Source organism: Schistocerca americana, chromosome 5 (genome assembly GCF_021461395.2).
Source record: "Schistocerca americana isolate TAMUIC-IGC-003095 chromosome 5, iqSchAmer2.1, whole genome shotgun sequence".
NCBI lineage: Eukaryota > Metazoa > Arthropoda > Insecta > Orthoptera > Acrididae > Schistocerca > Schistocerca americana.
This window is the reverse complement of record NC_060123.1, coordinates 341,994,272-342,008,964: the sequence shown is the minus strand read 5'-3', so window position 1 is coordinate 342,008,964 and position 14,693 is coordinate 341,994,272. Positions and strand designations below refer to the sequence as shown.

General features: G+C 43.5%; 1 protein-coding gene across 1 annotated transcript in view; it reads left to right on the top strand.

The window, feature by feature from the left end:
- The window catches only part of LOC124616677, a 169,005-nt gene extending 155,807 nt beyond the window's left edge, over window positions 1-13,198 (top strand). Inside the window, exon 11 of the mRNA XM_047145006.1 lies at window positions 13,114-13,198. Coding sequence (XP_047000962.1) covers window positions 13,114-13,172 — 59 coding nt within the window. The 3' untranslated portion in view covers window positions 13,173-13,198. The remainder of the gene's footprint in view (window positions 1-13,113) is intronic.
- Window positions 13,199-14,693: the final 1,495 nt, after the last annotated feature.

Here is a 14,693-nt window from a genome sequence, read left to right as displayed (position 1 = left end):
TCTGGCTTTTTCCACAATCGAAAGAACTTGTAACAAGCTGCAGTAACTTCTGTCTGATCCTCATCATACTTAGTTTGGGTGGAAACTAAATCTTCAAAAACTAGAAACTATGGCCTATTAGTCGAGAATAACTTGTGTGTGAGGTGGTAAACTCCGGTGCTGGCCATTGACAAGAAATAAGAAAGTTTCACAGTACCTCGCACTTGATGTGTATCACAGTGAGCATCAAACTGAGCATACTACTCATTCCATTCCCTTTGTTGTTCATTGAAAGTTCGGAATGCATGGAGTCAGTGCCATGGATGTGGCTGACTGTTGTGGCAGAGTTGATGCAGCCACGGCTGCTGGACTGCCATCATCAACTGCGACATTTGGTGGTTCTAAAACTGAATAAACTGCATTAGATCAAAGCCAGCAGCACCTACAGGTATAGGCACAGGTAGTGTAGGAGGCGGGTAAGAGGCCATTTTAATAAGAGGAGCGCTGCAACACATTAAATATAAGCAATTTACTTATACAAATAGTGAAAGCATTGTGGCTATCTGCAAAAAAGACACAGTTAGTAGCAACGCTCCTCTGAAAGAAAAGAGAGAAATATTAATGATGCACCGTGATGGAACAGCAAAGAACAAAGACAGCATTGGCTCTGAAATCCCTGTTGCCAGATGTTTTGTCAGCTACCGTGGGAGTCAGCCCTGACACAAACAAGGAAGGAGAGAAGTTGCAATGGCCGGTGGCAGGAATCCGAAATGATCTATCAATACACTTTCAAATTAAAAGAAGTCTTTATTTCTAAAAAGGAAAGAAACATAACTTAATTTCTTGTTATGAAGCATCTCCCTGTGCTGCCTATGTCCAATTACTTTTACTCTCTATTATTTTTCAGGAAACAGGAAATGAGACACTTAAAGTAGTAAAGGAGTTTTGCTATTTGGGGAACAAAATAACTGATGATGGTCGAAGTAGAGAGGATATAGAATATAGACTGGCAATGGCAAGGAAAGCGTTTCTGAAGAAGAGGAATTTGTTAACATCGAGTATAGATTTAAGCGTCAGGAAGTCATTTCTGAAAGTATTTGTATGGAGTGTAGCCATGTACGGAAGTGAAAGATGGACGATAAATAGTTTGGACAAGAAGAGAATAGAAGCTTTCGAAATGTGGTGCTACAGAAGAATGCTGAAGCTTAGATGGGTAGATCACATAACTAATGAGAAGGTATTGAATAGAATTGGGGAGAAGAGCAGTTTGTGGCACAACTTGACAAGAAGAAGGGTCCGGTTGGTAGGACATGTTCTGAGGCATCAAGGGATCACAAATTTAGCATTGGAGGGCAGTGTGGAGGGTAAAAATCGTAGAGGGAGACCAAGAGATGAATACACTAAGCAGATTCAGAAGGATGTAGGTTGCAGTAGGTACTGGGAGATGAAGAAGCTTGCACAGGATAGAGTAGCATGGAGAGCTGCATCAAACCAGTCTCAGGCCTGAAGACCACAACAACAACAACAACTTTTCACATAACACAGGAAAAGTATCATCTTTGTATTACTCAGTACTGATGCTCTTGAAGTCTGCACCTGACGTGAGGCCAACCAGCGATGGGCAGCTGGCTACATCAGCATTGACAGGGCGCACTGAACTCTGTCTTCCTGGAGGTGTGGCACTGCCCTGTCTTTCCATTGACACATGGGTCAGTACCTTCTCGATGCCGCTTCGCAGTGCGGCACTGGCCAGTGTGCAATTGATGCGCTAGGACTGCACAGAGATTACTGCTAAAACATCGTGCATGAGTTAATAAGAGTGAAAAACTGAGTTCATTATATGTAATTGAAGTGGGAGAGGGTGGCAAAAAATAGACAGGTCAGAAAATGAAGGATGCAGAAAACAAAGATGGAGGGGAGGAAGGAGTAATTACTGTGAAGAAATGCTGAGATGGAAGAAATCAGTGCAAATTAAGGCCAGGTGGGGGGGCAATAACAAAGGACATGTTGTAAAGCTAGTTCCCGCTTTCCGAGTTCTGAGAAACTAGTGTCTGGGGAAGAATTCAGAAGGCATGTGTGATGAAACAGGTACTGAAGTCATGACAGTCATGTTGTAGAGCATGCTCTGCAACAGGATATTGTGTATTGCTGTTATACATCCTCTGTCTGTGTGCATTCAACGTAACTGATAACTTGGTGATAGTCATGCCAATGTAAAAGGCCGGACAGTGTTTCCGTAACAGCTGGTATATGATGTGCTGTTTCACAGGTGTCTCTCCAATTGATAGGATATGTTTTGCCAGTTACAGAGCTGGTACAGGTGCTGGTAGGAGGGAGCATAGAGCAATTCCTGCAGTAGGGTTGAACACAGGGGTAGGCGCCATAGGGTAGGGAGATGGGTGCAGAAGGAGCGTTGGGGTCTGATAAGGATACTGCAAAGATTGAAAGGGCAACAAAAATCTATTCTAGGTGTGATGGGCAAAATCTCAGACAGAGTGGACCTGTTTTCAGGGCATGATTTTAGGAAGTAATGTCCAAAAGTGGCTGATTAATACATTCAAGACCAGGATAATACTTGGTGGCAAGTGGTGTCCTCCAGAGGTTTTTTGGAGGTATAAGCAGTACCAGAATTGGATGTGATGGCTTGGGAAATTTGCTTTTGATCTAGGAGTGGGGTAATATGTCTAGTGAAGGCTGAGGTGAGAATGGTGGTGTATTGCTGTAAAGAGTCTGCATCCGAACAAATATGTTTACCTCAAATGGCAAGGGAGGGAAAGTTTGACATGGAAAAGATGGCAACAGTTAAAATGTAAGTACTCGTTGTTTGTTAGTCAGTTTAATGTCAACAGAAGTGTGTAGCTGGCCTTCAGTGAGGATGATATCAACATCAAGGAAAGTGGCATGTGATTTGCAATAGGACCATGTAAAATCTGATTGGGAGAATTTAAAGATTCCAGGTATTTTAACAGGGCAGCCTCACCACTCTCCAGGCAACAAGACCATTGGGTCGACCAAGAGAAGGCCATCACAGCATTAGGAATTTCTGCAGGGTGGAGAGAGGCTGTGAGAGAGAGAAGCTGGTGGAAGAAGATTGTTGATGCAGCGCGTGGTCTACAGGGCCTGTGATCACTGAGAAGAGAGAGAGAGAGAGAGAGAGAGAGAGAGAGAGAGAGAGAGAGCATCACAATTAATCCATATGGCAAAGATGTTATCAATGTATCTAAATGAAACCAGGGGCTGTAGGCTTATGGATTCCAGGAAAGCCCCTTGTAAGTGACCCATGAAAAGGCTGGCTTAGGAAGGAGCCATCCTCGTTCCCATGGCCATACCCCTGCTCTGTTTGTATGTCTGCCCCTCACAGGTGAAGCAGATGTTGGTAAATATAAAGTTCATTAAGGTGAGCAGGAAGGATGTCATAGATTTGAAATCAGGAGGGTGCTGACTGTGGAAATGTTCAGCAGCAGACACGCCATGTACATGGAGGATGTTGGCATAGAGGGAGGTGGCATCAATGTTGACAAGCAAGGTGTTTGGAGGTAGTGGGATGGACACATATTCTATATACTCTAGGAAAGGGTTAGTGTCTTTAATATTCGATGGAAGTCTTTGTACTATGTGTTGCAGGCATCTAAGGCAGATATATGTTCGGTGGGTGCTTGAAGCCAGCAAATATAGGATGACCAGGATGACTGGGTTTGTGGATCTTACGAAGAAGGTAATAGGTGGGGGTGTGTGGTTTGGGTGGGGTAAGAAGTTCTATGGATTGATGTGTTAGTCTTTGTGCAGAGCCTGAGGTTTTAGGGAGGGACTGCAGGTTGGTCTGAATCACAGGGATGGGATCTTGATCGCAGATACTGTATGTAGGGTTGTCACACAACTGGTGTGAACCTTCACTAATATGCTCCTGTCCATCAAGTACCACAGTGGTAGAACCTTTGTCTGCTGAGAGGATAATGATGGATTCATCAGGTTTTAGGGAATGCAGAGACTGGAGTTCTGCAGAAGACAGGTTAGAGTCATGCTGTAGGGATCTGAGGGAGGGTTGTGAAGAAATGCTGATGTGAGGAATTCTTGGGAGGCTTGTAAGGAATTATTTTGAGGTAGTGGTGGTGGGTCAAGTTGGGATCATGGTCAGAACTGTTCAAGGCAAGATTCAATGCCAGGTTTGCTGTTGGTAAGGTTTTGGGATTGGGCTGAAAAGTGATATTTCCAGTTGGCATTACTTGTGAGGGAAAGTAGATCCTGCACCTAAGCAGCATGTTTAAATGCAGGTTTAGGGTGAAAGTGAGACCCTTGGAGAACACATATAATTCAGGAGGGGTGAGTGCTTCATGTGAGAGGTTAAGAACACTGTACTTTTGTGACTGGTTCTTGTGATTATGAGTTATTACTGGTCTGGGAGGCAGAGGTGCAGACTAGGGGATGTTCCGGAGGTTGACTAAGCTCAGTTTGTAGGAGAGGAGTGGTGGTTAATGGTATGGCTTTTTAGGGAGCCCCAGAGGGACAGGATTAGATTAGATTAGATTAGTACTTGTTCCATAGATCATGAATACGACACTTCGTAATGATTTGGAACGCGTCAGGTTAATAAAAGGTGTCTATACAAGATATTACATTAGACAAAATATTACATGACATTCAATATATGTATAATAGAGGGAAACATTCCATGTGGGAGATATACATATATATATAATGGAAGGAAACATTCCACGTGGGAAAAATTATATGTAAAAACAAAGATGAGGTGACTTACCGAACAAAAGCGCTGGCAGGTCGATAGACACACAAACAAACACAAACATACACACAAAATTAAAGCTTTCGCAACAAACTGTTGCCTCATCAGGAAAGAGGGAAGAAGAGGGGAAGACGAAAGGAAGTGGGTTTTAAGGGAGAGGGTAAGGAGTCATTCCAATCCCGAGAGCGGAAAGACTTACCTTAGGGGGAAAAAAGGACAGGTATACACTCGCACACACGCACATATCCATCCACACATACAGACACAAGCAGACATATTTAAAGACAAAGAGTTTGGGCAGAGATGTCAGTCGAGGCAGAAGTATAGAGGCAAAGAAGTTGTTGAAAGACAGGTGAGGTATGAGTGGCGGCAACTTGAAATTAGCGGAGATTGAGGCCTGGCGGATGACGAGAAGAGAGGATATACTGAAGGGCAAGTTCCCATCTCCGGAATTCGGATAGGTTGGTGTTGGTGGGAAGTATCCAGATAACCCGGACGGTGTAACACTGTGCCAAGATGTGCTGGCTGTGCACCAAGGCATGTTTAGCCACAGGGTGATCCTCATTACCAACAAACACTGTCTGCCTGTGTCCATTCATGCGAATGGACAGTTTGTTGCTGGTCATTCCCACATAGAATGCATCACAGTGTAGGCAGGTCAGTTGGTAAATCACGTGGGTGCTTTCACACGTGGCTCTGCCTCTGATCGTGTACACCTTCCGGGTTACAGGACTGGAGTAGGTGGTGGTGGGAGGGTGCATGGGACAGGTTTTGCATCGGGGGCGGTTACAAGGATAGGAGCCAGAGGGTAGGGAAGGTGGTTTGGGGATTTCATAGGGATGAACTAACAGGTTACGAAGGTTAGGTGGACGGCGGAAAGACACTCTTGGCGCAGTGGGGAGGATTTCATGAAGGATGGATCTCATTTCAGGGCAGGATTTGAGGAAGTCGTATCCCTGCTGGAGAGCCACATTCAGAGTCTGGTCCAGTCCCGGAAAGTATCCTGTCACAAGTGGGGCACTTTTGTGGTTCTTCTGTGGGGGATTCCGGGTTTGAGGGGACGAGGAAGTGGCTCTGGTTATTTGCTTCTGTACCAGGTCGGGAGGGTAGTTGCGGGATGCGAAAGCTGTTTTCAGATTGTTGGTGTAATGATTCAGGGATTCCGGACTGGAGCAGATTCGTTTGCCACGAAGACCTAGGCTGTAGGGAAGGGACCGTTAGATGTGGAATGGGTGGCAGCTGTTATAATGGAGGTACTGTTGCTTCACTTTTGAAGGCCAGACATACCAACAATTAAAGGGAACAGCCATGGGTACCAGGATGGCCCCTTTGTATGCCAACCTATTCATAGGTCGCTTAGAGGAAGCCTTCTTGGTTACCCAGGCCTGCCAACCCAAAGTTTGGTACGGATTTATTGATGACATCTTCATGATCTGGACTCACAGTGAAGAAGAACTCCAGAATTTCCTCTCCAACCTCAACTCCTTTGGTTCCATCAGATTCACCTGGTCCTACTCCAAATCCCGTGCCACTTTCCTTGATGTTGACCTCCACCTGTCCAATGGCCAGCTTCACACGTCTGTCCGCATCAAACCCACCAACAAGCAACAGTACCTCCATTACGACAGCTGCCACCCATTCCACATCAAACGGTCCCTTCCCTACAGCCTAGGTCTTCGTGGCAAACGAATCTGCTCCAGTCCGGAATCCCTAAAGCATATTACACCAACAACCTGACAACAGCTTTCGCATCCCGCAACTACCCTCCCGACCTGGTACAGAAGCAAATAACCAGAGCCACTTCCTCATCCTCTCAAACCCAGAACCTCCCACAGAAGAACCACAAAAGTGACAGGATACTTTCCGGGACTGGATCAGATTCTGAATGTGGCTCTCCAGCAGGGATACGACTTCCTCAAATCCTGCCCTGAAATGAGATCCATCCTTCATGAAATCCTCCCCACTCCACCAAGAGTGTCTTTCCGCCGTCCACCTAACCTTCGTAACCTCTTAGTTCATCCCTATGAAATCCTCAAACCACCTTCCCTATCCTCTGGCTCCTACCCTTGTAACCGCCCCCGGTGTAAAACCTGTCCCATGCACCCTCCCACCACCACCTACTCCAGTCCTGTAACCCGGAAGGTGTACACGATCAAAGGCAGAGCCACGTGTGAAAGCACCCACGTGATCTACCAACTGACCTGCCTACACTGTGACGCATTCTATGTAGGAATGACCAGCAACAAACTGTCCATTCGCATGAATGGACACAGGCAGACAGTGTTTGTTGGTAATGAGGATCACCCTGTGGCTAAACATGCCTTGGTGCACGGCCAGCACATCTTGGCACAGTGTTACACCGTCCGGGTTATCTGGATACTTCCCACTAACACCAACCTATCCGAACTCCGGAGATGGGAACTTGCTCTTCAATATATCCTCTCTTCCCGTTGTCCACCAGGCCTCAATCTCCGCTAATTTCAAGTTGCCGCCACTCATACCTCACCTGTCATTCAACAACATCTTTGCCTCTGGACTTCTGCCTCGACTGACATCTCTGCCCAAACTCTTTGTCTTTAAATATGTCTGCTTGTGTCTGTATATGTGTGGATGGATATGTGTGTGTGTGCGAGTGTATACCCGTCCTTTTTTTCCCCCTAAGGTAAGTCTTTCCGCTCCCGGGATTGGAATGACTCCTTACCCTCTCCCTTAAAACCCACATCCTTTCGTCTTTCCCTCTCCTTCCCTCTTTCCTGATGAGGCAACAGTTTGTTGTGAAAGCTTGAATTTTATGGGTATGTTTGTGTTTGTTTGTGTGTCTGTCGACCTGCCAGCACTTTCATTTGGTAAGTCACATCATGTTACATTTGGCATTACTCCCAAAGGCCTCACACTTAAAGTTCCAACCTCTGGCTGTAACCCTTCTTTCCATCAGTTCCTATACCAGTTCCAAACTGAACAATCCCTAGCCCTCAACCACCTAATCCTTCACCGACACATCAACTCAGCCAATGAACACACCCGTTAACTCCTATCCTTAATAAAAGTCCTCAATCTTTCCTCTCCCACATCCACACCGGCTGTTCAGAGCATCCTCCTACAGGCCAACCACAAATTAGAACAGCATGCCACCCTCCACCTCAAAAAACTATCCAATCTCCTGGTTTCCCACCTCCGTAAAGGCAACTCACTCACCCTCCACAACCTTTCCAGCAAACCTCAACCTCCTCTCATTCCACACAGACCCAGTCTCTCCCATCTACTCAATCTCCCACTTCCAGCTCCATTCTCCCCAAAACCTCAAAATTCTAATCAACACAATCTGGAACCACAACACCCTAATTCAGTAGTTAACCTTTCCTCCAAACCTCTCTCCCAATCCGAAACCTCTGTCCTATCCAAAGGCCTCACCTTCGGTCCTACTCCCAGATTCAACCAAACAGCCCTTGTCAAAGATTTACTGTCCTACACTCATACTCTCTGCTGGAAATAACACTTTGCCATGAAGAAAAATAATCCTAATCCCACTCCTAATGATCCAACTCCCCAAGACACTATCCAAATTGAACCCTGCCTTTAACAGTTCTGTCCTCCGTCACAGTGGGACCCACCTCCTCCTCCTCAAAATCACCTTCTCCAAACCTTCCAGGAATTTCTCACTTCCAGCCTTGCCTCTCAATCCTTCTTGAAAAACCTTAATCCTAGTCCCAACATCACCACAACTGAAGCCCAGGCTATCCGTGATCTGAAGGCTGACCGATCCATCGTCATTCCTCCGGTGGACAAGGGTTCCACGACCGTGGTACTTGATCGTTGGGAGTACGTGGCCGGGGAACTGTGTCAGCTTTCAGACAACACTACATACAACATTTGCCAAGGTAATCCCATTCCTGATGTCCATGCAGAGCTTCAAGGAATCCTCAGAACCTTAGGCCCCCTACAAAACCTTTCACCTGACTCCATCAACCTCCTGACCCCACCGACACCCCGCACCCCTACCTTCTACCTATTTCCTAAAATTCACAAACCCAATCATCCCGGCCACCCCATTGTAGCTGGTTACCAAGCCCCCACAGAACGTATCTCTGCCTACGTAGATCAACACCTTCAACCCATTACATGCAGTCTCCCATCCTTCATCAAAGACACCAACCACTTTCTCGAATGCCTGGAATCCTTACCCAATCTGTTACCCCCGAAAACCATCCTTGTAACCATTGATGCCACTTCCTTATACACAAATATTCCGCACGTCCAGGGCCTCGCTGCGATGGAGCACTTCCTTTCACCCCGATCACCTGCCACCCTGCCTAAAACCTCTTTCCTCATAACCTTAGCCAGCTTCATCCTAACTCACAACTTCTTTACTTTCGAAGACCAGATATACCAACAATTAAAGGGAACAGCCGTGTGTACCAGGATGGCCCACTCAAATGCCAACCTATTCATGGGTCCCTTAGAGAAAGCCTTCTTGGTTACCCAGGCCTGCCAACCCAAAGTTTGGTACAGATTTATTGATGACATCTTCATGATCTGGACTCACAATGAAGAGGAACTCCAGAATTTCCTCTCCAACCTCAACTCCTTTGGTTCCATCAGATTCACCTGGTCCTACTCCAAATCCCATGCCACTTTCCTTGACGTTGACCTCCATCTGTCCAATGGCCAGCTTCACACATCCGTCCACATCAAACCCACCAACAAGCAACAGTACCTCCATTATGACAGCTGCCACCCATTCCATATCAAACAGTCCCTTCCCTACAGCCTAGGTCTTCGTGGTAAACAAATCTGCTCCAGTCCTGAATCCCTGAACCATTACACCAACAACCTGAAAACAGCTTTCACATCTGGCAAGTACCCTCTCAACCTGGTACAGAAGCAAATAACCAGAACCACTTCCTCATCCCCTCCAACCCAGAACCTCCCACAGAAGAACCCCAAAAGTGCCCCACTTGTGACAGGATACTTTCCAGGACTGGATCAGACTCTGAATGTGGCTCTCCAGCAGGGATACGACTTCCTCAAATCCTGCCCTGGAATGAGATCCATCCTTCATGAAATCCTCCCCACTCCACCGAGAGTGTCTTTCCGCCATCCACCTAATCTTCATAACCTCTTGGTTCTTCCCTACCCTCTGGCTCCTACCCTTGTAATCGCCCCCGGTGTAAAACCCGTCCCATGCACCCTCCCACCACCACCTACTCCAGTCCTGTAACCCGGAAGGTGTACACGATCAAAGGCAGAGCCACATGTGAAAGCACCCATGTGATTTACCAACTGACATGCCTACACTGTGAAGCTTTCAACAAACTGTCCATTTGCATGAATGGACACAGGCAGACAGTGTTTGTTGGTAATGAGGATCACCCTGTGGCTAAACATGCCTTGGTGCACGGCCAGCACATCTTGGCACAGTGTTACACCATTCGGGTTATCTGCGTACTTCCCACTGACACCAACCTATCAGAACTCCGGAGATGGGAACTTGCCCTTCAATATATCCTCTCTTCCCGTTACCTACCAGGCCTCAACCTCTGCTAATTTCAAGTTGCCGCCGTTCATACCTCACCTGTCATTCAACAACATCTTTGGCTCAGTACTTCCGCCTCGACTGACATCTCTGCCCAAACTCTTTGCCTTTACATATGTCTGCTTGTGTCTGTATATGTGCGGATGGATATGTGTGTGTGTGTGCGAGTGTATATATACCTGTCCTTTTTTCCCCCTAAGATAAGTCTTACTGCTCCCGGGATTGGAATGACCCCTTACCCTCTCCCTTAAAACCCACATCCTTTCATATATATGTGGGGGGGTTGTGAAATTACCCCCTTACTATATCCAAAAATTCATCTAATGAGTTGAAGGAGTTGCCATTAAGAAATTCTTTTAATTTCCTTTTAAATGCTATATGGCTCTCTGTCGGACTTTTGATGCTATTAGGTACATGACCAAAGACTTTTGTGGCAGCATAATTTACCCCCTTCTGAGACAAACTTAGATTTAAGCTTGAGTAGTGAAGATCATCCTTTCTCCTAGTGTTGTAGCCATGTACACTGCTATTACTTTTGAATTCGTTCGGATTGTTAATAACAAATTTCATAATTGTATCTAAAAACAGAGATGATGTGACTTACCAAACGAAAGCGCTGGCAGGTCGATAGACACACAAACAAACACAAACACACACACAAAATTCTAGCTTTCGCAAGAAACGGTTGCTTCGTCAGGAAAGAGGGAAGGAGAGGGAAAGACGAAAGGAAGTGGGTTCTAAGGGAGAGGGTAAGGTGTCATTCCAATCCCGGGAGCGGAAAGACTTACCTTAGGGGGAAAAAAGGACGGGTATACACTCGCACACACACACATATCCATCCACACATATACAGACACAAGCAGACATATTTGCTTTGTCTTCAAATATGTCTGCTTGTGTATGTATATGTGTGGATGGATATGTGTGTGTGTGTGTGTGTGTGTGTGTGTGTGTGTGTGCGCGCGAGTGTATACCTGTCCTTTTTTCCCCCTAAGGTAAGTCTTTCCGCTCCCGGGATTGGAATGACTCCTTACCCTCTCCCTTAAAACCCACTTCCTTTCGTCTTTCCCTCTCCTTCCCTCTTTCCTGACGAAGCAACTGTTTGTTGCGAAAGCTAGAATTTTGTGTGTGTGTTTGTGTGTCTATCGACCTGCCAGCGCTTTCGTTCGGTAAGTCACATCATCTTTGTTTTTAGATATATTTTTCCCACATGGAATGTTTTCCTCTATTATATTGATATCATAAATTTCATAATTGAATATGTATATTGTGAGGCTACAATGAAGATTTCTAGTTCTTTAAATAAGTGTCTGCAGGATGATCTCGGATGAGCTCCAGCAATTATTCTGATTACACGCTTTTGTGAGAAGAGAAACACGACTGTTGAGGTAGCTTAGGAGAAGATGGGATAGTTTTAGAGGTGAAGTCTGGCATGTTGTTGCAGTTTGAAGTTGGCTTGACAGATGATACCATCCAAGGAAACATGAGGGGCAGATAACTGCAGGATTTTGTAGAAGGATAAGTCTGGTGGATTGGAAATTAGCAAATGAGGCATATAGGTCACAGATTAGCTGGGTAGGTGCAAAAGATTGCCTTAGTTTTGATAGGGCAAAATCATGTTTTTGAGAAAAATGCATGTAATATGTGATGGGGTTCATCAAGCCAAGAGAGGACAGTTCAGAGTGTCAGAAATGATGGGAGTGGCAAAAATGAAAAGCAGAGTGTGGGAAAAGATACCAAAACAGAAGAAAAGCAAAGAAAACATTAGGAAAAATCAGAAAAATTCATTAAAAAATCTTGAAAACAGACAACGGTTAACAGGAGATAATGAGTGGGTGAGAACTTCTCACCAGAAAGGTTATGGTACACAATACTGACAATGGGAGAACTCATGGAGGTCAACCTCGGGGAAGATCACTTTGGGTTCTGGAGAAATGTAGGAACATGTGAGGCAACACTGACCCTATGTATTCTTTTAAAAGATAGCTCGAAGAAACATTTATAGATTTACAGAAAGCTTTTGACAATGTTGACTGGAAAAATTCAAAATTCTGAAGGTAGCAGGGGTAATATGTGGGGAGTGGAAGGTTGTATATAACTTATACAGAAACCAGTCTGCAGTTATGAGAGTAGAGGGAAGCAGCAGTTGAGAAGGGAATGAGACAGTATAGTAGCCTATCCTCTTATCTTACTCATTCTGTATATTGAGTAAGCTGTAGAGGAAACAAAGGAGAAATTTGGAAAGCAAATTAAAGGTTTGGGAGAAAAAACAAAAAATGACACTATAATTCTGGCATAATTGCAAAGGACTTGGAAGATCTATTGAACAGAATGGATAGTGTCTTAAAAAGAGGCTATGTAACTAACTATGACTATCCATATCACCAAATGTTTTATTGAAACCTCCTGGCAATGCTCTTACTGATTCAGATATCTTGGCATGACTCAGGACTCACACTATCAGAGTACATCTCTCCTACTTTCTGAATTTCACAGAACCCATCTTTCAAACCTTGTTGAATTAGCACTCTCAGAGGCAGGCATACTGCAGAGGGATGTTCACTATTTTGAAACTTCCTTGCAGATTATAACTGTATGCATTGGATTGGGACTCAAATCTGGAAATTAGCTTTCACAGGCAATGCTCACTGTGCTATTTCTACATGACTGGTTCTTGCAGGGCTTCATGAGGAAAGAGGTACCATTCTTTCTATCATTCTTGGCAGTACAGATTCATCATGTTTGTTCACAGTTTCTTTATTCATTGCTGATATATTTCTCTAAAAGTGTGACTTTTTTTTGCTTAGAATATAAAAAGTTCAAAGCTTTATTTTATATTACACTCTTCTTTTGTTTTTAGGATATGACAATCCAGCAATTCACTTGTCGGATGAACCGAAGTTATCTACAGTTCTCTAGCAGTCCATGAAAGTAGTAAGTTTTGGTAAAGATTTGCTTTGTACAGTTTTGTCTATAAGTGATCATGTAAATTATTTTTGTAAAATAAACTTTTTTTAAAAAAAATATCTTGTGTTTGCATTAAATCTCCAAATTTTTCAGTTACACTTACATAATAAACTGTCAGTACTGAACTATTTGTCTAACAGATAATGCTACTGATATTTTGCATAGTGGTGCCTTGACATCATTTAAAGTAATTTTACATTTCTGTTTAGGCAATTTCAGCCTTTTTCTCAATTTTTATCTTGAATACATTGGTTGTACACTGAAAACAGTGTAAACACAATAATGAAGGAGCAAGAAATTTCCAATAAGTGGACAGATATTAAGTTCAAGGTACATTAATTTAATAATTACTGTTAATGTTAAAAGAACATGCAACAGATTAATAAGGAATATACAAATGAAGATACCAGCACATGGTACAGAAAAATTTAACACAGTTTTCATAAAAATACAAAGAGCCTGCAATGCGTCAGAAACTGGGAAGCCTTTATAGGAGATGCAAGAAAATTAATGCAGACAAAATTAAGCTCTTGAATCAGAAACAAAATGAACAAACATTCTTTTAGATTGGACTGTGTCTGTCTGCAAACAGAGAATATTTTCAGCTGAATGAGTAGCATTTTTTCAAAACTTGACAAAAGCAAAAAAGTAAATTTTTGAGATAACTCATTTTTTTTAAATAACAGACCAAAATACTAATTACATAAATGAGATAACTGAACATTTACACAGCTTTTTGAGGCATGATTTCTATTGCATGTTTGACTTTTCTAAAATTTTCATCGTGGATTTTGCAATAGAGGGACAAAGTTTCCAACTTTCTTCAAAAGTCAATAAACAGCAAAGATGGAAGTTAAAAGTTTTGTTACTATAAACATTCAAACTGTTTTTTGTAGTTCTTTTTTATCTTTAATATTAATTACAAACATAGTTACTTTAGTGTTCATTTTGCATAGAAATACCATAATGTATGACACTTTATACTTTCTCATAAATGTTTGATAAGCAGAAGTGCAAAATAGCAACAAATGCTATTGAAATACAATACTAGATACTGGCAGGAACAATATTAAACTGGAAATCTATTTGTCACTTTCAACAATGTTCTTATAAAACTCTTCTGCTTTTCTGGTACATTAAAATGCCTCATAAGCTTGAAGATATACTGTTTCTTTTCTTTGCTGACCATGTTATTTTCCAAGGTGGCTCCTTTCCTCACTTCCTGGCTACAGTTTCTGGATTTCCATACCTTTCTTTACAGGACCTCCATTGTAAGTGTCCATTAGTGATAACAATACCTTCTTCTTACACTTTTCATAAGCAATCTCTCACTGAGCAATTATTTTAACAGGCATCTTAGATGGTGGGGGTTTTAGTGCATTGGGCTCAAAAGCCTTTGCTTCCCAATCTTTATTTAGCATCTTGACGAAGCCATGTTGTTAAACACCCTATTGAATTAAGTCAGTGAAAGAG